General features: G+C 37.4%; 1 protein-coding gene across 8 annotated transcripts in view; it reads right to left on the minus strand.

The window, feature by feature from the left end:
• Nucleotides 1-25370, minus strand: part of KANSL1L (KAT8 regulatory NSL complex subunit 1 like) — a 108242-nt gene that overhangs the window by 82650 nt on the left and 222 nt on the right. For 7 of the 8 annotated variants that reach the window (XM_036319070.1, XM_036319071.1, XM_036319068.1 and 4 more), the window contains exon 2: nucleotides 7591-8707. In XM_036319070.1, the coding sequence (XP_036174963.1) occupies nucleotides 7591-8678 (1088 nt within the window). In that variant the 5' untranslated portion in view covers nucleotides 8679-8707. Of the gene's footprint in view, nucleotides 1-7590; nucleotides 8708-24682; nucleotides 24883-25370 lie in introns of those variants that run through there. The other variant, XM_036319069.1, reaches the window with a different exon arrangement.

The raw sequence follows: 25370 nt of genomic DNA on the forward strand, positions 1-25370 counted from the left end.
GGCTTTAAGTCTGCAATTTGAAGTGTGATAACAAAGTTAGCACAAATTTATTTTTTCTTCTTTACAACTTCATAGATAGGAGATTCATTCTTACCAAACATCTTAGCAACCTTAGCATATGATTTTTTTCCCCTTTCCTTAAGTCAAGAACTTTACCTTTTCACTTAAAGGAAGCACTTTACGAGTTCTCTTTCATATCCAAATTGCCAGCATCACTACTCTTGCACTTTGGGGTCATTATTAAGTAAGGGTTACTTGAACACAAACACTGAGATACTGCGACAGTCAGGGAATAACCAAGATGGCTACTAAGTAACAGGCTGATAGCATATTATTGCATGGATACACTGGACAAAGGGATGATTCATGTCCTGGGCAGGATGGAGTGGGTGGGACAACATGAGATTTCATCATGCTATTCAGACAGTACATAATTTAAAACTTGTAACTTGTTCATTTCTGGAATTTTTTATTTAATATTTTAAACCACAAGTGACCATGGGTAACTGGAGCCAGGAAAAGTGAAACTGCAGATAAGGGGGGACCACTGTTATACACTGCACAAGGGCTTGCCCAAAAAGACAAGCAGAGCTCAAATCCACCACGAGTTCTCCAACCCAAGCCCTGTAATTACAAATCTAACTCTGCGTAGAGGAAGGAGTACCTTCTTCTATTGCACACAAATGGACCAGTGATGGCCCTGCTGACCACTACAGTGGACAATGAAAAACTGAAAAGAGATAAAAAACAATTAGACTACTCTTGTTTCTCAGAAAGGTGATTATCACTATCAATCCAGAATTGAGTACAAGCGTTTCTGCTATAACACAGTACATGCATTCCCGAATAATACCATGTTCTATGAAAATAGCTGAACTTATAGAGGGAACAAAATAGCTGAACTTATAGAGGGAACAAAATAGCTGAACTTATAGAGGGAACTCGAAATCTATGGAATTGTAAAATCTGAGTCCTAAAAAACAATAAGAATCCTTATAAAAATATTAGTACAGTTTAAGTTTCCACTGGCATTTGTATCAAGCCTGTCCATCCTTTAAAGCTTCATATCCTGGAACTCATGCTTCTTCCTTTGAGAAACGAAAGAGAGAAGATATTCACTTCTAACAGAGACCAGGTTAATAAAAATTTGAAATGACATATAAAGGTAGCTTTCTTGATCAATTTCTTTTTAACAAAAGTGAACTATCCTCACAGCTACTTCAACTGAACTCAGAACTTCCTGATCTTTTAATATAGTGGAATAATAGAATTTTTAAGCCAATGAACCAGAACTTTATTGCAATATAGCAAGGTAATTTTCAGCATCTTTCTTATACTACTAAGGCTTTCTCTTTAGTTGTGAAAAAAATTTCCCACTCATCATTCTAAAACATTAACGTGTTTATAGTGTTTTGGAAAAAACTCCAACCCAAATTCCACACTATTGACATTGTTCCTCTATATGCCAAATGTAAAGTTTTTCAGAGAGAAGTACAATCGTATAGGTTAGAAACAGCGTTCTATATAAAGAGAAAAAAACATTGGAAAATAAGTGAAGGAAAATAACTTTTATTTTTCTTATCTTTAATGGGTCTAAGTGACAATGAAACTAATGATTTGTTCAAAACAATAGCAACAATGTAATCAAGTTTGTATTTGTGTGTGTCTATGTGTACCAGTATGTATGTGTGTGTGTGTATGTGTATGCCTGTGTATAAGTAAAAGTGATACAAGGGACAGAAGAATTAGGATTATTTTGTTATTATAAGGTACTTACACTACCCAGGAAGAGGTATGTTATTTAAAAGAAAACTTGGATTAGCTGTATATGTACATTGTAAACTCTAGGGTAACCACTAAATAAAGAAAAAAAAAAGACTGATATGCTAAAAATAGGAGAGAAAGTAAATCATATAAAGTGTTCAATTATAACTACAAAATGTAGAAGAGTGGAAGACAAAAATAAGAGCAAAAAATGGACAACAGGAGAAACTAACATGGCGGCATAGGGAAACACTGAAATTGCTGCCTCCTACAACAACTTCAAAACACAATAAAAAGACAAAACGGACATCATCCAGAATTTACAGGAAGGCTGGCGGAGTGGAAATTCTACTAGAAGGAAAGAGAAAAGCACATTGAGGGTCAGGAGCTGCGGAAGTAAAGTGCAAAGGTACGGAGGCTCGAGAGTGTGTGGAAAGGGGCTGGTACCTGAGGACGTGGCTGTCTTTTTGATTTGGGAGGGAATTACAAGCTCCCGACTGCTCTGAACTCCGGTTCCGGGAAGTCTCTGGGGACCCAGGACTCATACGGGGAGAAACTGGACTGTCTGGCAGCGGGCAGAACTCGGAACTCGAGGGCGGCTTTCCCTCAGAGGTGCTTGCAGCAATTAAATTACTGGGACACTGAGATGCGCAGCCCCTTAGGGCAGGGCTGAGAATCCGCCATAGTTCCTTGCTCTGCCCTTTGATTCCCTGAGACCCCGCCCCACCCAGGCTGCGGCAGAGGCTTTTGCATATGAATGCCCTGGCCCTTTGCAACCTGAAAATTACCTAACAAACTGCAGCTGGGCCACAGACCCAGAACTTCCAAGAGAAGGCCCACAGCTCCATAGCAGCTTGCATTGCTTCACAGCTGGGCCTCATCAGGGCACCTCCAAACTCCAAAAAAGGAAGGGGAATCTGCAGTTCTCTTCATAGCTCCTGCTGGGTAACCTCCAAGAGCCAGTGTACCCAGTGGTCAGAGGGAGACCATCCAGATTACAACTCCTCAGATCCATTAGGGACACACCCAGGGGGCAGACTAAGTGAGCACCAAAGCCCCACTGAAGAAAGTCTTGCCCCAGAAGGCTGTCTTCAGCACAGAAGTTCTCCCACTGCAGACATAGCCGATTCTCACTGCCAATTGGCCTGGAGGTCAATTCCTCCCAGTGATCCTACAACAATCAAGGCATAACTACAACAAGACTGTGCACAAAGCCCACAAGGGGGTGCACCAAGAGTGTCCACCTCAGGTAACGGGGGAGGCTGAGCCACTGGGCCCTACAGGACACCTAGCACACAAAACCACTCTACCAACACAGGAAAGCATAAAAAATGCGGAGACAAAGAAACAGGTCACAAATGACAGAAATGGAGGAAAGCAAACGACTGGATATAGAGTTCAAAACCACGTTTATAAGGTTTTTCAAGAATTTTATGGAAACCGCCGATAAATTTAGTGAGACCCTCAAGAAATCTAGTGAGACCCTCGAGGATATGAAAAAGGACCAACTAGAAATTAAGCATACACTGACTGAAATAAAGAATAATATACAGAGATCCAACAGCAGACAAGAGGATCCCAATATCAAGTCAAAGATTTGAAATACGAAGAAACAAAAAATACCCAACCGAAAAAGAAAAAAGATTCCAAAAATATGAAGATAGTGTAAGGAGCCTCTGGGACAACTTCAAGCGTACCAACATCAGAATTATAGGGATACCAGAAGAAGAGAGAGGGCAAGATATTGAAAACCTATTTGAAGAAATAATGACAGAAAACTTCCCCTACCTGGTGAAACAAATAAGACTTACAAGTCCAGGAAGCGCAGAGAACCCCAAACAAAAGGAACCCAAAGAGGACCACACCAAGACACATCATAATTAAAATGCCAAGAGCAAAAGACAAAGAGAGAATCTTAAAAGCAGCAAGAGAAAGAAAGTCAGTTACCTACAAGGGAGTACCCATACGACTGTCAGCTGATTTCTCAACAGAAACCATGCAGGCCAGAAGAGAGTGGCAAGAAATATTCAAAGTGATGAATAGCAAGAACCTGCAACCAAGATTACTTTATCCAGCAAAGCTATCATTCAGAATAGAAGGTCAGATAAAGAGCTTCACAGATAAGAAAAAGCTAAAGGAGTTCATTACCACCAAACCAGCATTATATGAAATGCTGAAAGGTATTCTTTAAGAAGAGGAAGAAGAAAAAGGAACTCTTACCATTTGCCACAGCATGGATGGAACTGGAGAGCGGATAAATACCACATGATCTCACTCATTTGTGGAATATAATGAACAACATAAACTGATGAACAAGGACTGATCCAGAGACAGAGAGGCATTGATTGGCCTGTCGGGCCTTGGAGGGAAGGTAGGGGAGGGTGGGGGTAAGGGGGAAAGATCAACCAAAGGACTTATATGCAAGCATATAGGCCTAACCAATGGACACGGACAACAGGGGGGTGGGGGGGGAGGGCATGAGCGGGGGGGTGGGGGGAAGGTAACGTGGGGATAAGGACACATATGTAATATCTTAATCAATAAAAAATATATTTTAAAAAAATGGACAAATAAAAAACAGTGACAAATATGGGAGATATTATTAATCTACTATATTAATATTCACTTTAACTAAAAGACAGAGATTGTCAGAGTGGATTAAAAAACAAGACTCAAATACGCTTTGTAATACTTTAAGCAATAAAACAATAAAAAATTTAAAAAAAAAATAAAAGACAAGACTCAACTATCGTTTGTTTTCAAGAAACTCACTTTAAATATAAAACATACAGATTAAAAGTAAAGGGATAAAGAAAGTTATGCCAGTCTAACACTAATCAAAAGAAAGTGGGTAGCTATATTAATTTCATTCAGGGCAGACTTCAGGGCAAAGTTAAGATGGAGAAATCAGGACATTACATAACAATAAAAAGGTCAACAGTCCAAGAAGGTAACAATCCTTAATGTCTATGAGCCTAACAAAAGAACATCAAACAATGTGAGGCAAAAACTGACAGAATTGCAAGGAAAAATGAATTAATCCACTATGATAGGTACAGATTTTAACACTCCAATCAGAAATGCACAGAGCCAGGAGGCAGAAAGTCAGTATAAATACAGGTAAATTCAGCAACACCATCAATCAACTGAAAATAACTGACTTCAAGAGCTCAGTACATCCAACAACAGCAGATTACACCTTCTTCTCAAGCTGACATAAAACAGTCATCAAAAGAGACCATGTTCTGGGCTATAAAACACACTCTAACAATGTTTTTAAAAAAGAAATCATATACGTAATGTCTGCTCTCAGACTACAATAGAATTAAAGTAGAAATCAATAACAGAAACAAACTGGAAAATCCCAAAATACTTGGAGATTAATCAATACACTTCTAAGTAGCACATGGGACAAAGAAGAAATCTTAACTGAAATTTTAAAATATTATGAACTTAAATGCAAATACAAATCATCAAAATGTATGGGATGTAGTGAAGACAATTCTTATGGGGAAAAGCACAAGAGAAAAGCACAGGATTTATAGTATTAAAATGCATATATTAGAAATAAGAAAGATCTAAAAATCAATCATCTGAGCCTCTACCTTAAGAAATGAGAAAAAGAGCAAATTAAAGCCAAAGCAAGTACAAGAAATAATAAAAATTAGAGCAGAAATCAATGAAACTGAAACCATGAATGCAATTGAGAAAATAAATTAAACCAAAAAAGTGGTTCTTTTGAAAACATCAGTAAAATCAATAAGCCTGTAGCTGGGCAACTCAAAAAAAAAGAGAGAGTGATGAAAAAAAATAATATCAGAAATGAAAGAGTAGAAATCCCCTAAAAGTCTATGAATACTAAACGAATAATAAAGGAAAATAAACAACTCTAAATACACCAATTTGATAACTTAGATAAATGGGGCAATTCTTTGAAAGGCACAATTTATCAAAACTCACACAAGAAGAAATAGACAATCTGAATAGGTTTATATCTATTAAAGAAATTGGATCAATAATTAATAACATCCCAAAACAGAATGCACCAAGCCCAAATGGGTTCACTGGTAAACTCTACGAAAAATTTAAAGAAATTTGTCCAATTCTCTACAAACTCTTTCAGAAGATAGAAACAGAGGTACTATTTCTTAACTCATTCTATGAGGCCAGCATTACCCTAATACAAAAACCAAAGACATATGAGAAAACTACAAATATATATGTCTCATAAAGATAAATGCAAAATCCTCTACAAAATATTAGCTATATCAAATTCAACAATGTCTAAAAAAATTTATATGCTATGACCAAGTGAGATTTATCCTAGGTATGCAAGGCTAGCTCAACATTCAGAAATCAATTATGCATTCCAAAGATCAATCAATATATCATATATAAAATAAATACCACAATGTCAGTCAGAAAAATAGTATGTGCTCAATAACTATTAACTCCCACATTCAAACAAATGTCAAATATAGTGATAACAGAACACCAAAAGACTGTGCTTTACATTTTATTCCCGCCTATAAAAATTAATAAACTGTCCTTTTTATTAATAACAAATAACATGTTCAGCTTAATTCTATAATGATTCTCATTTATCTTTGAGAAGTAGATAAAAATGTTGAACTTCTTCCTCCCAAAATACCACGTACACACAGTGCTTTGCATCAATTTAAATTTAGGAACATTACCAGATTCCCTGGAAGCGAGATTGAAAACTATGTTCTATCTGGCTATTTAAATAAAAGTAATTCAAATTTTAAAAAAATTAAAAATTTAGTTTCTTAGTTGTTCTGGTCGCATTTCACCAAGTGCTCATTGGCCGCATGCAGCCGTGGGCAAACTACGGCCCGCGGGCCGGATCCGGCCCGTTTGAAATGAATAAAACTAAAAAAAAAAAAAAAAGACTGTACCCTTTAATGTAATGATGTTTACTTTGAATTTATATTAGTTCACACAAACACTCCATCCATGCTTTTGTTCCGGCCCTCCGGTCCAGTTTAAGAACCCATTGTGGCCCTCGAGTCAAAAAGTTTGCCCACCCCTGGTAGTGCCTACTGGGTAACACAGATATAGAGCACTCCATCATCTCAGAAACTTCCATGAGATAGACCTGTTCTGGAATATTAACAATGATAAGTGAAACTACTTAGCTTTGTTTTTTTGGTTTTGTTTTCATATCTAGAAACCTCTCTTTGAAGTAGATTAGATTCCAAGATGATAGAGGCTGTGAATATTTAAACTCACTAGGGTCCAGCACATGGTAAGAATTCAACAGGTATCTAAAACCTGACATTACAGTTTGTTTTAGCTACATTAATCTAGCAAAAATTTACTAAGCTGGTGAAGACCAGAGCTGAAAGCTTTGAACACAAATATATAAATAGTTAAAAATAAATGTAGATCAACTTATATATACTCTCAACTGATAAACTTCTGAAGTCAATGAGGGCTCCCTATGCGTAGACTTTATATTTTTTGAGTTTAGATATACATATTGGCTAGATCACTTAAGCAAAATGTTAGGCCTTGTCTATAGCCTATTCTATTCAAGAATTGGAAAAATGCGTACTTACAGCCAGTTAGCTTTTATTATTCCTGTGTTGGTTTTTCCTAGATAAATAACTTTTTTTAAATAGCATGTATATATTCAAACATAGCATTTTAAATAACACACGTTTAAATTTTGTCAGTTCTATAACTTAAAGATTAAGGCATTAAGCTTATAGAAAATCTATTTCTTTTTAATATATCTTGAAATAAAAAAAATTTCCACTATATATAGAACAGGAAAAAGTCTAATGATAATTTTGCACTTACACTGCCACATTTTTTCTAATGGTATATTCATCCAAATCGTCATCAGAGCTGCTATCAGTTGCATCAGAATCCAGACCCTCTTCAACATGAGTCAACAGCCCTGTAGCAGACAGTGCAAATCTTTGGATTTCTGCAGCTGTACACTGTGCAAAGCCATTTTTTGTATCATTCCATAATTTATTCTCGGCAGTCAGTAAATTTATGTCTGGCTTAATTTCAGTGCATTTAGGAAAACTGTTATCCAAAACTGTAGTAGGTTCATGAAAAATCTTCATTTTGGGTAGTTGATGTTTCATAGAAAATTTCATTTGCTGACCATAGTGCTTAACAACATGCTTTGCCAGGAGCATCTGCAAATGTTTCTGAGTTCTTCTAGCCTGACTAAGTAAAATTTTCTGTTTGCTTATACAATTAAGTAAACGAGCATTCACTTCCTCTTCTTTTTCAGAAGCTGAGGAACTAGCAGGCACATTTGAATGGCCAGGCCCAATTTTCTTTTGAGCGCAGTGCAATAAACTCTTTTTAATCTCAGCATCAGTAACTTTATCCAAAAGTGCATTCTTTTGGTACCATTTACAGTTTTGTAGTTGTACTTTATCTACATTAGTGCCTTTGGTTATATTTGAATCCAAAGTAATTTTTACATCTGTCATGCAGTGGCCTGTGTTATCTGACGGAGGTTCCTTTTTGACGAACTCTTCAGAATGAGAATGACAAATTTTACTGAGCTGAATGTTGCTGCCATTACACAGTATGTTTTTCAGCTTATTGCAGTTGGGTTCCCCTAATTTCTTTTGTTTATAATTCTTATTGTATTTATTTAATGTAGAATTAGAACCCATTAAAAGAACAGTCTGATAATGTTTTGAAGACTGAGGGGAGCCAAAATGTTTTAAATTCACAAAATTAGTGTTAAGAGTAGGTTCAGCAGTTGGAAATCCCAGCATCTGAGAGAAAGTGTCTCCCTTTAGCTTTTCATCCATAGTTCTTGGGCCTTCCATGCATAGCATCTTGTCAGACTCCATGGTACTTGGTAAAGATGAAAAGCAGATACCCTTTGTTGCTGCCTCCCTCAGAGCTGGGGTCATGGCGAATCCTGCAGATAATTACTGGAAACCTAAAGCAATGTAAAAATAAGTAATCAGATATCTAGAAAAGAGTTTTATGCTTATACGCCTTCCAGGGGCAACATTTTTAACGTTTCTGATTATAAAATTAACTAAATCAAACTCCTTTTTTTCCCAATTCCTAACACTATCTCTGCTCTTTCCTAGTTCATAAGGAATTCAAATAGCACTACACTTCTTCACTCTGACTGTGGGCCTATACCCAAAACTCTAATTAAAGTTTCACACTACCTAGCACAATAAGTATTAGACAAATATTTGTGAATATAATACAGTTCCTTGAACAACGCAGGGGTTAGGGGCATCAACCTCCCACCATAGTCAAAAATCGGCATATGTGACTCCCCCAAAATGATAACATAGTTGATTGACAAATATTTTGTATGTTATATGCATTCTTACAATAAAGTAAACTAGAAAAAAGAAAATGGTATTAAGGAAATAAGGAAGAGAAACAGATTTACAGTATTAATTAAACAAAAACAAAAAACAAGTGTATAAGTGGACCGATGTAGTTCATATAGATGTTGTTCAAAGCCCAACTGTACATCTCAAGATTCCATTTTTAAACAATGTTTAGAGAAATGGTTCTCAACCTTCCTAATGCCGTGACCCTTTAATACAGTTCCTCATGTTGTGGTGACCCCAACCATAAAATTATTTTCATTGCTACTTCATAACTGTAATTTTGCTACTGCTATGAATCATAATGTAAATATCTGATATGCAGGATGTATTTTCATTGTTACAAATTGAACATAATTAAAGCAGTGATTAATCACAAAAACAATATGTAATTATACATGTGTTTTCTGATGGTCTTAGGTGACCCTGTGAAAGGGTCGTTCGACCCTCAAAGGGGTTCAGAACCACTGGTTTAGAGAGAGTAAAAAAATTCCAACCTGGAATCTGGGAATCATACTTTAAAATGTAATTCAATCCCATACTTTCAGCCAAAAGTAAGAATGAATTATCTTTAAAAAATATAATAAATTGATCAAAACCTTCATTTCTCATTTAAATTTTATAATCTAAACAGTATTAGTAAAAATAACCAAAATATACTAGAAATTTAAGATATAAGTGAGATGAACTACAAATAAAAAAAGTATATAATTTAATAGTTGTTAAAAATAATGTAATAATGAAAACTCGGCTAATCTGCAATGCACAAAATTTTTTCCTGAAAAAGCATCTGCAATAACTTTTTTTTCCTTCTCACAAATGGGCAGTCATCAGTTATCATTATAGAGCTGTTAACCCTGCATGGAAATAGGGGGACTGTTCCAGATGACCACTAAAGATTTATCTCATAATTAAACAAATTTCATTGTATTTTATCAAAAGAAGAAATACAAAACCATATATTGTGAAATATAGAAAAGTTAATTCAGTACCATTAAAAATTATGAAGACTGAATAGTTCGTGAAAAAATTTTAATCATTAACAATTATAAGTTTTTGAAGATACTTTGGAACTATGATACTCCCTAATTTTGTTTCAACACATGACAGTTAACAGTCACTTAAATGGCCACACTAATATATGCTATGTCCCCATACAATGTGCTAGCTGTAACTCTATACCTTTAATTCCCACTTAAAAATTGAAAACCAAAAGCCAATTCCTTGTAAAGACGAGCAAGAATAGTCAAAAGGAAAAAGAGACACAAAAACTTCTATGCAATTAAAAAAACACATATAGGGTTAAAAGCAAGGCACAGATTAGGAAAAAATATCTACACCATATATACTAGACGAAGAATTAGTATCCAAAATATATAAGGAACTTTCATAAACGGGCAATGAATAGAAGTCAGACATTTCACAGATGACAATATCCAAATAGTCATTAAACATATACTCAAGCTCACCAGTAATGAAGGAAATATCTATGATAATAAAAGCATAATATGCTAATTAGACCAGAGAGCCGAACGACCTTCCGGACAAAGCCGCGGCAGCGGGTGCCGAGGCGGAAGCGGTTAGGGGCGATCAGGCAGGCAAGCGAGCAGTTAGGGGGGTGATTGGGCAGGCAGGTAGGGTGGTTAGGGGTGATCAGGCAAGCAGCTGGACATCACCCAAGGGGTCCCGGATTGTGAGAGGGTGCAGGCCATGCTGAGGGAACCCCGCCCCCCATGCACAAATTTCGTGTACCAGGCCTCTAGTAGATTAATAAGAAAGCTAGAGACCAGTTTTCCAACTACCAAATTAAAAATAATGTTTTAAGTCTGAACGTATCACAGATGCACAAGAGAGCAGTGTTTTTAATAACAAAATATTATTTCAAAGCAATCAGATATCTAACAATGCATAATAAAACATGATGGAATACTATATAGCAATTAAAAGGAGTGGCTGAATCTATATGTCCAATATGGACAAACCTCAAAAAGCATAAAGTTAAAGAAAAAGGATACCTACCATATATGTACTTAGGTGTTTATGTGTTTAAAAAACAAAACAGAAAAATATCCACCAAGGTTATAACAGTAGCTGCATCAAGTTCCATTAAACAAAATAATGGTGGTTTAAAAGAAGTTAAATTTTAACTACAAAGTTTTATTACTTGGGGAAAAAGACTAAATAAAAAATGAACGTATGCTACTGGATGTTAATTCTGTGTGATAAAAAAATAAGTGTTTGCCTTTTCTATATGTATAGAATTATTAATGTACTAGTGGCCCAGTGCACGGATTCATGCACATTGAAAGGAAAATAATTATGGCAAGGGGCGGGGCTGCCACCACCAGTTGCCATCTGCAGGGCGCTCGGCCCCCACTTGCACCTGCTCCACCATCCCACCATGGTCTCCCTGTCATCCGGGCCCATCGGAGCCGGCAGTGCCTTCACTGCAGCCTGCTGCCAGCTCCCTGTCGCAGACACCCACCATGTTCCGCGCTGCTCCCTGGTGGTCAGCGCACATCATAGCAAGCGGTCGAACTCCTGGTCGAATGACCGCCCGAGGGGACAATTTGCATGCTAGGCTTTTATAGTACAGGATAATGTCTCAAAAAAAATAGAGATTTATGTATTCCTCTTCCAGAGTTCCATATGTCTCAAAATTTACATACTTTTATATCAGCGGTTCTCAACCTGTGGGTCGATACCCCTTTGGGAGTCGAACAACCCTTTCACAGGGGTTGCCTAAGACCATCAGAAAACACATATATAATTACATATTGTTCTTGTGATTAATCACTATGCTTTAATTATGTTCAATTTGTAACAATGAAAATACATCCTGCATATCAGATATTTACATTATGATTCATAACAGTAGCAAAATTACAGTTATGAAGTAGCAACGAAAATAATTTTATGGTTGGGGTCACCACAACATGAGGAACTGTATTAAAGGGTCGCAGCATTAGGAAGGTTGAGAACCACTGTTTTCTATAATACCTAAAAAATAATAAATCTTATATATACCATTTTCATTTTTTCTAAATAAAAACATAACAAAAATAACCAGATTATGGGTTTATAATATATATTATAGTATATATTTTTCATTCTACTTTTATGAGAAATATATAATCATAAAACAAGCTATTAGCATTGGGAAATCTCAAGATTCTGTCACTTGATCAACTCAATGACTGTATCTCTAACCTATAAATATCTGCAACGGTATTTAAATAACTATTATTGCTCTCTAAGGGAAACTGCCTTAATCAGTGTTCTTTCTAGTGAAGTAGTTATATTGAACAGATACCATACTCTACCCCCTCCCTATCCACCTACTCTCTCTCAAAAAGTTTAACAGAGTGTTAAGGATTTAATAAAAGTGACTAGCAGAAGGGAAAGAGGTGAAATATGACACAGTACAGTTCTCCTTAGGCCCTGGACAAACTAAAGATAAGGGAAAACTAAAAATAAGAGGTAGAGAATATATACACAGGTTAACAGTTAAGAACTAGAGTTGATAGCAAAAGGAAAGGGAAAGAAATGTAGATTGAGAGTGGCTAAGGCACATTTATGGTAGAGAACTAGAAAAAAATACACAAAAAAAACTCTGGTGAGATAGCTAAGGCTTACTTGGCATGATAGGCAGCTTCTAAAACGATTTTAATAATCCCCATCTCCTGGTATTCATGCCCTTGTATAATCTCCTTTGAGTGTGGACTAGATTTAGTGACTTGCTTTTAGTCACTAAAACAGAATGCATCAGAGATGATGGGATGTTCACTTTCCGAGATTAGGCTACAAAGGGACTGTGGCTTCCATCTTGCCACTCTCACTCAGGGATGCTAGGTGCCATGCTGTGAACTGAAAGGACCCACATAGCAAAGAAATGATGTCTCCAGCCAACAAATAGCCATGACCTAAGGCCTGTCAACTAGCATGTCAGTAATCTGAGAAGTAGATCCCACCCCAGTCAAGCCTTCAGATGACTACCACTTAAGCTAACACCTTGATTGCAGTCTTGTGAGAAACCTTGAGCCAGAGGCACCCAGCCAAGCCATGCATATTTCTGACCCACAGAAAAATACTCAAGCCATTAAATTTTGGGATAATTTGTTACATAGCAATAAATAACTAATACAATTATATATGAAAACTTTTGGGTGCTAGTCTAGGAAGGCCCACCATATCACAGTTCCTATTCTAGGATTTGCATGCAGTTCCTCTATTCTATTCCCAAGTGTATCCTTGTAAGAAATTCTAACCTGAAAATCTGTCTACTTTGCAGCAAAAAGGAACTCATGAAAATAAATGTCTCCTATAAATTAAAAAAAAAAAGGTCAAACTATGTTGGTATAGTTTTAGCATAAAACATAAATGCACTTACTCCAATTATTTAAATATGTAATCATGGTGTATAACAATGTTTCCCAACTGATTATTCTAAACTCTACCACTACATAAACAACTACACTTATCATTAACACTTCTAAGGAGGCTTGGATTTTACTATTTTGTTAACCACTATATGGCCAACATGAAAAACTATCTGACATACAGCAGATAAGTGGATGCCATTTTCAATATAGTAAAAGGCTAATATGCAAACTATCCCCTCTGGATTTTGATCAACCGGGAGTTTGACTGCCCACTATGATGTGTGCTGACCACCAGGGGGTGGTGCAGAACAAAGGAAGGCCCCAGCAGGCAGCAGGCAGCAGGCAGCCGGCAGCCGGGGTGGGGGGAGGGAGGCCCCGATAGGCGCTGATCACCAGCCAGGCCTAGGGACCCTACCTGTGCATGAATTATGTGCACCAGGACTCGAGTAGTTAGAATAAAATCCAAAGTCATCCTTACCACGGCCTACAAAGTTCTCCATTATCAGATCCCTAACTACTTCTACAACTTTCTCCATGGGTTACTATACTCCAGAAACAATGGCGTCTGTGCTATTCTTCCTTCAGGTACTTTGTGCTTGCTATTTTCTAAGCCTAGAACAATTTTCCACAAAAATAATGGCTGACTCCCTCACTTCATTCATGTTTTTGCTCTATAGTCATCTCATCAGAGTCTTTCCTTGACCAATATTTTTAAAATAGCTAGCCCCTCACTTTGTGACTCTCCACTCCCGTACACTGCTCTAAAGTTCCTCACAGCACTCACTAAAAGTTTTTTACATTCCAGAGAGTAATACCATTTAAGGACAGACCTCTATTTTGTTCAGTGTTCTAATCACTAGCACTTAAAACAATGCCTGGTACACAATAATTGTCAGCTATTTATTGATGAAATTAAACAAATCATGACTTTTAAAAGTGTTCTAGGATTTAGTAATTAATAGTAATAACAAATATTTCAATTATTTTTAAAATAAATGTTACAAACACAGCAATATATAAAAAGGATAATATGTCACAACCTATTATGGCTTATTCTATAAATGCAAGACTGGTTCAACATTAAAAAAATAAAAATTAAAAAAATTAAATCATAGAAATTCATATTAAAAAACTAAAGAAAAAAATCATATTGATCCCAATAAAGAAAAAGCATTTGCAAAATCCAAAATCTTCTCATGATTAACAACAAAAAAAAAACTTTGCAAATTAGGGAAGAAAGGGAAATTGCTTAACCTGACAAAAAGCATCTATGCAAAAACCTAAAGATCACTACATAATTAAATGAAAGACTGAACGCTTTTGCCCTAAGGTTGGGAATGAGGCAAGATGTCTTTTTTCACCCCTCTTATTCATCATCATACTGGAAGTCCTAGCCAGTGGAATAGGAGAAAAGAGAAATAAAAGGCATACCATACCGATTGGGAAGTAAAAACAAAAATGTGTCTATTCACAGATGATTGCATAATTTTTTACACGAAATCTGCAGAAAGTCTCAAGGAATATATAAAAAAGCTCTTGGATCTAATGAGTTTACTGAGGTAGTAGACATAAGGTCAAGATACAAAAGTCATTTATATTTCTATATACTAGGAATAAAAACCTAGAAATAGACATTTTTTAAAAGTATTAATTCCAAAACCATGAAATATTTAGATATATATCTACCAAAATATGTGCAAGACCTATATACTGGGAAACAAAAAAATAAAGGAATATCTAAATAAATGGAGTGACAGACTGTGTTCATGGATTAGATTATTAAATGTTATCACAATGTTTATTCTTCTTAAAAGATCTATAGGTTCATCACAATCTCACCAATCAAAATCCTGACAGGATTTTTTGCTGATATCAACATGTTGAAAAATGTATATGAAAAGGCAAAAGTACAAGTATAACTAAAACAGTAAAAACATAGCTGAAAGGAGGACCCATTATTACATATCTACTTGCAGTGGTCAAAATAGTGTGGCACTGGCAGAAGAATGAACATACAGAACAGTGATGGCGAACCTATGACACGCGTGTCAGAGGTGACACGCGAACTCATTTTTTTGGTTGATTTTTCTTTGTTAAATGGCATTTAAATATATAAAATAAATATCAAAAATATGTCTTTGTTTTACTATGGTTGCAAATATCAAAAAAATTTCAATATATGACACGGCACCAGAGTTGTTAGGGTTTTTCAAAATGCTGACACGCCGAGCTCAAAAGGTACGCCATCACTGATATAGAACAATGAGAAAAATAGAGCACTCCAAAAAAGGCCCCCTCACAAACACACATGGCCAATTGATTTTTGACAAAGATGTAATGGCAATTCAATATAGAAAGATTAGTTTTTTTAACAAATGGTTCTGGAACAATAGGACATTCAAATGCAATTAAAACAAAAAACAAAACTGAACCTTAAACCTATGACTCATAACTTACATAAAAATGGTTACATCTACCAGGATACATCATAGACCTAACTATAGAATTTACAAACATAAAATTTCTGGAAGAAAACCTCTGTGATATTGGGTTAGGCAAAGATTTTTTTAACTATGACACCAAAAATATTATTCATAAAAGAAAATAATTTTGACAAGTTTGACTTCCTCAAAATTAAATACTAAATAAAATAAACACTTAAAATTATTTTAAAATAATTTTAATATAACAATTGAGAGTGCAACTCCTGGAAGTCACTGAGTTTAACATTAATGGTTTTGACCATTATACAGTTTCATATTGTAATTATTTTCAATCATGTATTATTTCATTTTATGCACAATGAACAAGTGGTTAGAGGCGGAATTCGTAAGATTACTGATTTGAGAGCATAAAACAATAAACAATAATTCTGCAAATTCACTTCAAGATGATCTCATTAATTCCATAAGCTGTGTTTCACATCATCACAATCATTTTATAGCTCTTAAAGATGTCTCCTATATTTCAGAAGCCAATTTAAAAATTAATGTAGTGAAAATATCTAGCTAAAAGTAAAGCCCTCAGGTTTTCATTTGGGTATAAAAACTATCCATACCATAACATGTTATTCATAGAGAAGTGCTTATGAATGGCAGCTGAAAACCTATTTCATATTTTAAAAATAAAACAAAATAAAAATTTCCAAAAATTATGGAAATAAGCCAGGTGACATTTTAAAGCAGGAAATGAAGAAGTAGCCAACACTGAGTCATTCAGTATTGTCTATTTTTGGTAGAAGCTAGATTTCAATTTTCATTTAACATATAGTCCATCTAAAACCTCACATTCAATAATTCAGTTAATACATATTTATTGAACAATGTGTAACAGACACTATCTTAGATAATAAGAAAAATGACAGTGAATATGAAAAATAAAGTTTCTATTCTCATGGACCTTACAATTTAGAAAATGGTAGATTTGGATAAATATTAAAATATGAAGATATCAAGTAAGTAAGGGTTTCATAGTGTCTTTATGAAAATTGAACAAAGTAGAGTGATAAAACATGACTATATTAAGATAGGAATTTAGATTTGTAGATGAAGGAAGGCTTCTGTGTTGGTGACATCTGTCTGCCCTGAGACCTGAAATGTCAATAACAAGCTAAATAAGATTTAGGGCTGAGAGACTTCCAAGGAAGAAATACAACTAATAGCGTTCAGGCAGGAATGAACTTGATGTGTTTGTGGAACAAATGACAAATTGTCTAGAACATAATGAGCCGAAGAGAGAAAGTAATAGGAAATAAGATTAAATAGACAAACCATAGACATTGTATGTAAATTATAGGATGAGGAAGTAACATGATCTGATTTGCATTTTTATTTAAAAACTAGAGGTCTGGTGCACAAAATTCATGCACAGGTAGGGTCCCTAGGCCTGGCCAGTGATCAGGGGTGATCAGGGCCTTCTGGCTGCCAGCTGGGGCCTTCCTTCCCTGGCTGCTGGCTGCTGGCCTGGGCCTTCCTTTGTTCTGTACCGCCCCTGGTGGTCAGCACACGTCATAGCAAGCGATCGAACTTCTGGGTCCTGGGGGACACTTTGCATATTAGCCTTATATATAAATAGATTAATTACTGTGACTGTTCTGTAGATAAAAAAAATTGTATTGGAGAAAAAAATGAAAAGAGTTTACAAGAATGAAGGCAGGGATACCCACTAGGGAGCTATTAAAGTAAATCAAGGAGAGATAAATGACAAAATAAATAGCATATGTCACCCCATAAATGATACAATGTATTATATTGCATAAAATTATATATAATAATTAATGGCATACTTACAACAAATAATAATTCATTTAAACATTTTTACTAAAAAGTACCTATTTTTCCCACTAGAATAAAAGCTGAATGAAGGCAAGATTGGAATGTTTTCATTCACTGCTGTATCCTAGAATATTGTTTGGTACATAGCAGGCCCTTAAATATTTCTTCAACAAATACCATCCAAAGTAATACAATTATTTAAAAATTTCAAGGAAGGAGATTCGTGAGGTATTTATTGTGAAAGGAATCTTAAGGCTAGGAAGCATTAGCATAGAACAGTGGTCGGCAAACTGCGGCTCGCGAGCCACATGCTGCTCTTTGGCCCCTTGAGTGTGGCTCTTCCACAAAATACTGACTTCTGCACATGGGCCACGAAGTTTCAATCACACTGTACATGTGCGCCCACAGGTGGTATTTTGTGGAAGAGCCACACTCAAGGGGCCAAAGAGCCGCATGTGGCTTCCGAGTCGCAGTTTGCAGACCACTGGCATAGAACACTGTGTCCAATAAAAATACCATGTGAGTTACATTTGTAACTTTAAATTTCCTACTAGACATATTTAAAAGTAAAAAGAAACATATTTCATTAAACCCACCAGATACAAATGATTACTTCAACATGTAATCAATATAAAAATGTCTTGGGAAGGTATCTTACTTTCTTCTATATATGTGCTACATCTTCAAAATCCAATGTTCATTTTACATTTAGCAAAAACCCAATTTGGATAGTCACATTTTATGTGCTCAACTGTCACATGTTGTTTAAGTACTACCGTACAGATAGTACACAGTATAAAGTATATGACACACATACATCCTGCTAATTAAACAGGAATCAACCATTAACTAAAGTATTTCCATCCCCCCAAATTCCTAGCCAAACACGTTGTTTAGTATTTGCAGATACCTATAATACGTTAGGTTATACAAAAAGAATATTGGAAATGTAAATCCTCAAAAAGCTAAGAAGCATCTTGACTATTCAGTTTCTAACTATGCACAAGATTGTGTGTGTGGGAAAGTATTTGGATCTTCGTTAAATCTAAAAATGTTCTTTCTAGGTGGTAAAATACTGTACTCTATTTATTCAAGGCACCACCATCATCTTTGATAATTATTTATTTCATATACACCCAATATATTCAGACAAAATAGGTCTCTTCTCTAAGAGAGGTTAGTCTAATCCTATGGGACTTCAAAGAATCAGGATGGGATAAAACTGAGAAAAATAATTAAATTTCTTTAACCACAACATATAGAAACTAAAATGTTAAGCTAACAGGATTTAAGAAGCAAAACCATCAGAAACTATTATCAGTACCTTTTCAAAGAAGGCAACTAGATAATTTTGATAATCTGTCAAGAGGCAATAATACTAGATAATCCAAAAATCAGTTATAGTTCCTGGACATGAATTTCACTATTATATTATTACAATAGAATTTTAAACTTACATTCCAGTTTAACTAAAAATAAATACCTCAGCACATCTGCACCCCAGAAATTTTGGGGGTGGCAAGGGAAAAAAAGAAACTACACAGAATCAAAACTTTTCTTTATTTTAGGTTATATTAAACTTCATTGTTATAAATAAAAGCAAATTAATTCAGTAAAAAAAGTTAAGTCTACAATATAAATTCCAATTTTGGTCTGCAATTCAATCCAAAGAACATTTATTGTTAATTAAGAAAGAAATCAGTTGTTCTGATAGTATTACTACAAATAAAAAGCCTCCCTCTGTTGTTTCCAAAATGTTTCCTTAAGTAACCATCTATATTTTTAAGATTTATAAATCATATATATTTATGAATTTTTTTATTTTTTATTTTTTTTATTGCTTAAAGTAATACAAAGGGTATGAATTTAGCATTAAATGCAATCTCCTTGTACATTAGATATGGTAAATATGTCAGCCCTCAAAAGATGTATGTACATAGAGAGATAATTATGATGTCAATAATTAGAATTGATCCTGACATTTAGTAATCAGGTCTATACAAATTAATACATAGGTCACATATACCAAATACTTTTTGACATACTATACTTTCTAAAGAACATCAAGTTCGCCAATATAGTGTACAGAGTTGAAACTAATAATCTAGACAATCTAGATTAAGAACACCCTTCCTCCTAAAAAGGAACACTAAAAAGCAAAGACCAAATCTGATTTTCCTTTCCCTAAAATACTGCTTCAGATTTGACTATGATTTATATTCTAGAATGGGTACGAACATTCCATATAGTCCACGGAAAATATCCTATCCAAATCTACCCCTGAACATTAAATTTACTCTCCCAGTTGGAGTCTGGATAATCCAAATTCTCTTAAACGGAGAGCAGAAATACAAACTAGGAATAAAGTACCACAAAGAAGGCTGACTCATCCGTAAGTTAACAGAAAGTGAAAAGTCTACCAATGGCATTCTGAGAGATGGGAGAACCCTGAAGTAGTAATAAATATTAAATTATTTACACACTTAAAACTTAAATGTGTCTCAGAGAGCTGTTCCATTATAACAGTTAAAGGAAGTAAGAAAAAAAACTTATTTTAGCAAAATATGAGCAGTTCTTTCAAACATTACTGAAATACACAAGGATTCAATTTCTGATTTATAACTCATGAAGGAAAAATCTAATTAAAACAATAGAAGTAATGAGAAAGAGTTCACACTGGTATAATTTTATTCCTCTAAAATCTAGGAATTAATGGAAGGTATAAATTCAAGATACGGTATTGTGTTTTCAAGATTTATGCCGCACATGGACATTCTCAATTTACAGCAGAAAACAATGCAGTAATTGGCGTGACCAGGGTACAGTTACCTCAGTACTTTGTACTCAACAAATTTATAGCAAAAACTTCCACTCTGAAAACTATGCCTAAAAAGGAATTCCCTTTGAAGACTACAAGGATTTAATTACAGATAAAGCCACTTGGGTGGTCACATAACACATCAAACAGATCACACGTCAAGCAGAATTATTTCTATTTAGTTATAAGTGCATGACTCATAAGAATATAAATAGTCATGTGTTTTTTTTTCCTGTGTACATCAACTTGGATCCTGAAATTTACATTTAGAAAACACTATCACATTTGCTCAGTCTATAGATTCTGGCTCCAATTTAACTTCATGTGGTTAAACACTGATTAATGACCTACTACCAAATAAAACATTTTAAAAATTACTATGAAAAACATGCTTAGGAATCCTTGGTCGTATAGTACTAGAAACATACAATAAAAAGTTCATTAAAAATACTAACAAAGCCTTAATATTAAATGAATGCATTTCCTCCCAATTCTGCAATACTTAGAGAATTTTCACATCCATAGTGTTTCTAAAAACCTACAAATACTATCAAGTATTAAAAACTTCCACTTCATATTTCTATTATAGACTGTCCACAGGCAAGTGCAATATTACCATTTTTATTAACATTAGTGGTAGTTTATTTATCCCATATGATCAGGGAAGGAGTACAATTCAGTGGAATCTCTCTTCAGGACATTTACAAGGAAACAAACAAAAACAACCCCACAAGTCTTTTGGAAATGGCACAGCTACCTTCTTTGCCTTTCTAAATGAAATAGACTGAAAGTAAGATTTTAATTGATAACTCAGGATCATCCATTATAGTCCTATAATACAGTAAAGATTTTAAGGATAGAAGTATAAGAGATGATATGCTTTAAAGCAGGGGTCCTCAAACTTTTTAAACAGGGGGCCAGTTCACTGTCCCTCAGACCGTTGGAGGGCTGGACTATAGTTTAAAAAAAAACTATGAACAAATTCCTATGCACACTGCACATATCTTATTTTGAAGTAAAAAAACAAAATGGGAACAAATACAATATTTGTATTTGCATGTGTCCCGCGGGCCGTAGTTTGAGGACCCCTGCTTTAAAGTCAGTAAATTGGTTGCTAATGACCTATTAGCTGTCACTCCTGCTGTAAGCAGCCCAATTCCTTGTGTTTATAACTTGACAAACAATCCCAATCAATAAACAATCCCAAACACAATTCTAAACCTGAAGGAAACAACTTTCTCTTCCTTCAACTACCATCTAATTATCCTATATAATAAAAGGCTAATATGCAAATAGACCAAATGGTGGAACAAATGAACAACCAGTCGCTATGAAGTGCGCTGACCACCAGGGGGCACGTGCATGGTACATGGCGGGCATTGGCCATCGGCGGGATGGTGCAGCAGGTGAGCAGGGGTGCCAGACCAAGGCAGGGCGCTGGTCGCTGTCACTGGGGCAAGCCTCTGGTGGTTACTGAAAATTCTTTGCTCCCGCGTGCCGCAGTCCCACCTGCACCCACTGCTGGCACCAGCCCTGCTCGCACCCACAGCTGGTGCTGAAGCCGCCACTCGCAACCACTGCCAGTGCCCAGCGCCAGTCCTGATCGCTCGACACCATCAACAGGTGCAATTAGCGGCTGCTGCCCCAATCGCCTCTCAGAAGCAGGGGGAGGTGAAGAAGCCCTCAGGGGCGATCAGGGCAGTAGCCGCCACAGGTCGCACTTGCACCTGCTGCTGGCACCAGACCCGATCACTCAGTGCTGTCAGCGGGTGCAAGCGGGGCGGCGCTGTCAGTGCATGGGAATGGCGGTGGGAATGAAGGCAGACAGGGGGCCGTGATGGGAGGGGCCAGGCGGGGGTGCAGAGTATGGGCCAAGACTTGCCCCTGTGCCCACCGCAGCCTTGTGGCCAACAGTTCCTTCCAAGGTGCACGAATTCGTGCACTGGGCACCTAGTGTATAAATGTAAAAGAAAATGGAAATAACTGAGTAAATGAAAAACGTAAGTTTTACATGGTAAAGGCAGTAAAATATGTTATAGGCAATAAATTGGTGGGTTATCAAGAGCAATATGAATAATGAAACAAAGGAACTTAAGGCAGTAGGCTTAAAAAAAAAAGACAAGTGAAAGGATGATTAAAGTGAAATTTGTAAGTGAATTCCATACAAGCTAGATGAATGAATAAGGGAAATGAAAGTCTACCTTATCATGATAAATAGTAGCAAAGGTGGATGGAGCTCTTAGATAATGTAGAAGTTAGACAATGGAAAATCACTGGACCTTTTAGTAAATACTGTGATTAAGATCAGTGCCCCCCCGCCCCCCCACACACACATACACACACACACAACACGCATGCACACACGCGCGCGCGCGCACACACACACACACACACACACACACACACACACACCACACAGGAATGAGTATTCAAAGTAATGAATCAGTGAAACATTAGGTAGTATACTGCCAACAATTTACTTGTAAATTGAGTAAGACCAAAGGAAAAATAAGACAATTTCCTGAGCTTCAATTGGCAAATATTTATTAAACACTCACTATGTGATTTGCAGCATGTCAAATATATTCCTCTCCCTCAAGCAGCTTACAATAACTTAGGAAAGTAAATACATCACAGACATTAAGTGATAAAAATTTTAATGCAAATTAAAGCAAGGCTCTCATTTTAATGCTAATACCAGATTATGATCTGGTATTATGATGTTATGTGAGGCCTGCTCATGCTGCACGAGTTTGAATCAATACAACGTTCACATTCTGGAAGGACCTTTGGTGATGTTAGAAGAGCCTCAACACACACTATGTGCACATACACGTAAACACACAGAGACTCTGACCCAGTAATCCTTCTTTTACAAATTTAAGGAGAATTTTTTTTTCCAAAGATTTATGTAAAGGCTATTAGTGAAATTTACACTAGCAAAACATTGGAAGCATCCCAAACATCGGCCAATAAAAATAAAATTTAAATATGACAGTTACATGATTTAACTAATGTGAAGCTGCCAAAAATAATTTTTACCAAGACTAATGACATGGGAATGCTTACGAGGTGAAGTTAGATGAAAATGCTGCATGCTTCCATTTTTTTTAGGAAAAAAAAATATGCCAAAATGCATAGGAAAATATTTAAAGAGAAGCACAACTTATTTGTAGTTTTATTTGCACTCGTCCAGATTTTCCAAATTATTTTGTAATATTTAACAAGGCACCACACCAAAAAAAAACACCCTAAAAATAATAGTAAAATCAATGGGAACCGCTGGCTCCACAGGGCTGGGAAAGATAAGCAATGACTTATCTAGATGAAAACTGTGAGCAAATGATGGCACTGGTGACACGATCTGAGCGAGTAGGAGCGAACTGCGGGAGAACCAAAGATGACAGTTACAACAGGTGTGGGAGACACTCCACTATCTACCACTGCAGGAGTCATTGCTTGTATTTTTTCCGGCGGGCTGGCTTTCAAGAAACAAAAAAATCTGACTTATGTTACGAAAAAACCCTATCGTGTGGCAATTCCTCTACTCGCGGTGTTGGTAAAGATCAGGCTTCCCTGTCGCTAACGCGAGGCATTTGAGCTCAGAACCACCTCCTGAGGCCGGGACGGGCCCGACAGACACCCCCCCCTCCCCTCCCCTCCCCCCGCCCCGCCCCCCCGCCCCCGACCGGGAAGGGGAGGCTGCGACCCGCCCGGGACGGACGGGGCCGGGGACCACGGCACACGGCGGGGGCCGCTCCGGCGACCCGCACTCCGGAGCGCCAGGTTTTCTCCCGCGGGAACTGTTTTTAGAGGCGCTTTTCCCTGGTCAAAACAAAACAAAACAAAACCAAAAAACAACAAACCACGCTGCGGGGTTCGTCTCCACGGGACGGGTAACTCCCCAGCATCCAGACGGCATTCCCTGCGGATCACACCCCGCCCCACGTTAGAGCGAACCGGCCGGGAGAAGGCGAGGCAGCCTTCCTCTGAACCCTCGCCGGCTGACGAAGTTTGGGGGCATCACAAGGAATGTGCTTCCCTCAGTTCAAAAAAACAAACATATATAAAAAAATATCCCCGCACCGCAGACCAGCGAGGAAGGGAGGGGAGCTCCGCCCGAGGCTGAGGGGCGCCGCCGTCATCCTCCCGCGGTTAGTGGAACGACCGCAACGCCGCCCTGTACTTCTTGCTACCGGACCGCGCACACCACCTCAACTTTTCCAGCGACACCGGCCCCCTCGGAGCGCCGAACGGCGACACGCCACTCCTCGGCCATCCTCCGGACTCCCCACCGCCGCCCACCCCGTCTAACCGCCGTCCGCCCCAAATACACGCGGAAAACAAGGGCCGCAGCCAGCACCGCCGGTTCTGCCTCAGGGACTCCCCCCCCCAACGGCGACGGCTACCGCCGCGCCCGCTGAGGGGCCGCGGCCGAAGCGAGGGGCGGGCCCCGCGGGCCACGTGTCCCGCCTTCTGCGCACGCTCCCGCCAAAACAAAAGGCAGGCCGGCCAAGCCCCGCCCCCCGCCCACGTGACGGCGCCGAGGTCCACCCCCAACACCTCCCTCCACCCCTTCCCTCCCCTCCCCGGAGCTACTGCCAAGGCTGTTCGGTTTAGCCGTTTAAATCTGGCTTCGGTCCGACCCCTGCCCTAGAGCGCAACCCGGTGCCGGGACCCGGAGTCCCCCAGCCCCGAGGATTCGAGGGGCGAGGGAGCTGCCGGCCGGCCGCCCGGCCCGCAAATACCCGCGGCGGTCTCCGGCGCGCTTTCC

The sequence above is a fragment of the Myotis myotis genome, unplaced genomic scaffold (assembly GCF_014108235.1).
Source record: "Myotis myotis isolate mMyoMyo1 unplaced genomic scaffold, mMyoMyo1.p scaffold_m19_p_8, whole genome shotgun sequence".
In the NCBI taxonomy this organism is placed as follows: Eukaryota; Metazoa; Chordata; class Mammalia; order Chiroptera; family Vespertilionidae; genus Myotis; species Myotis myotis.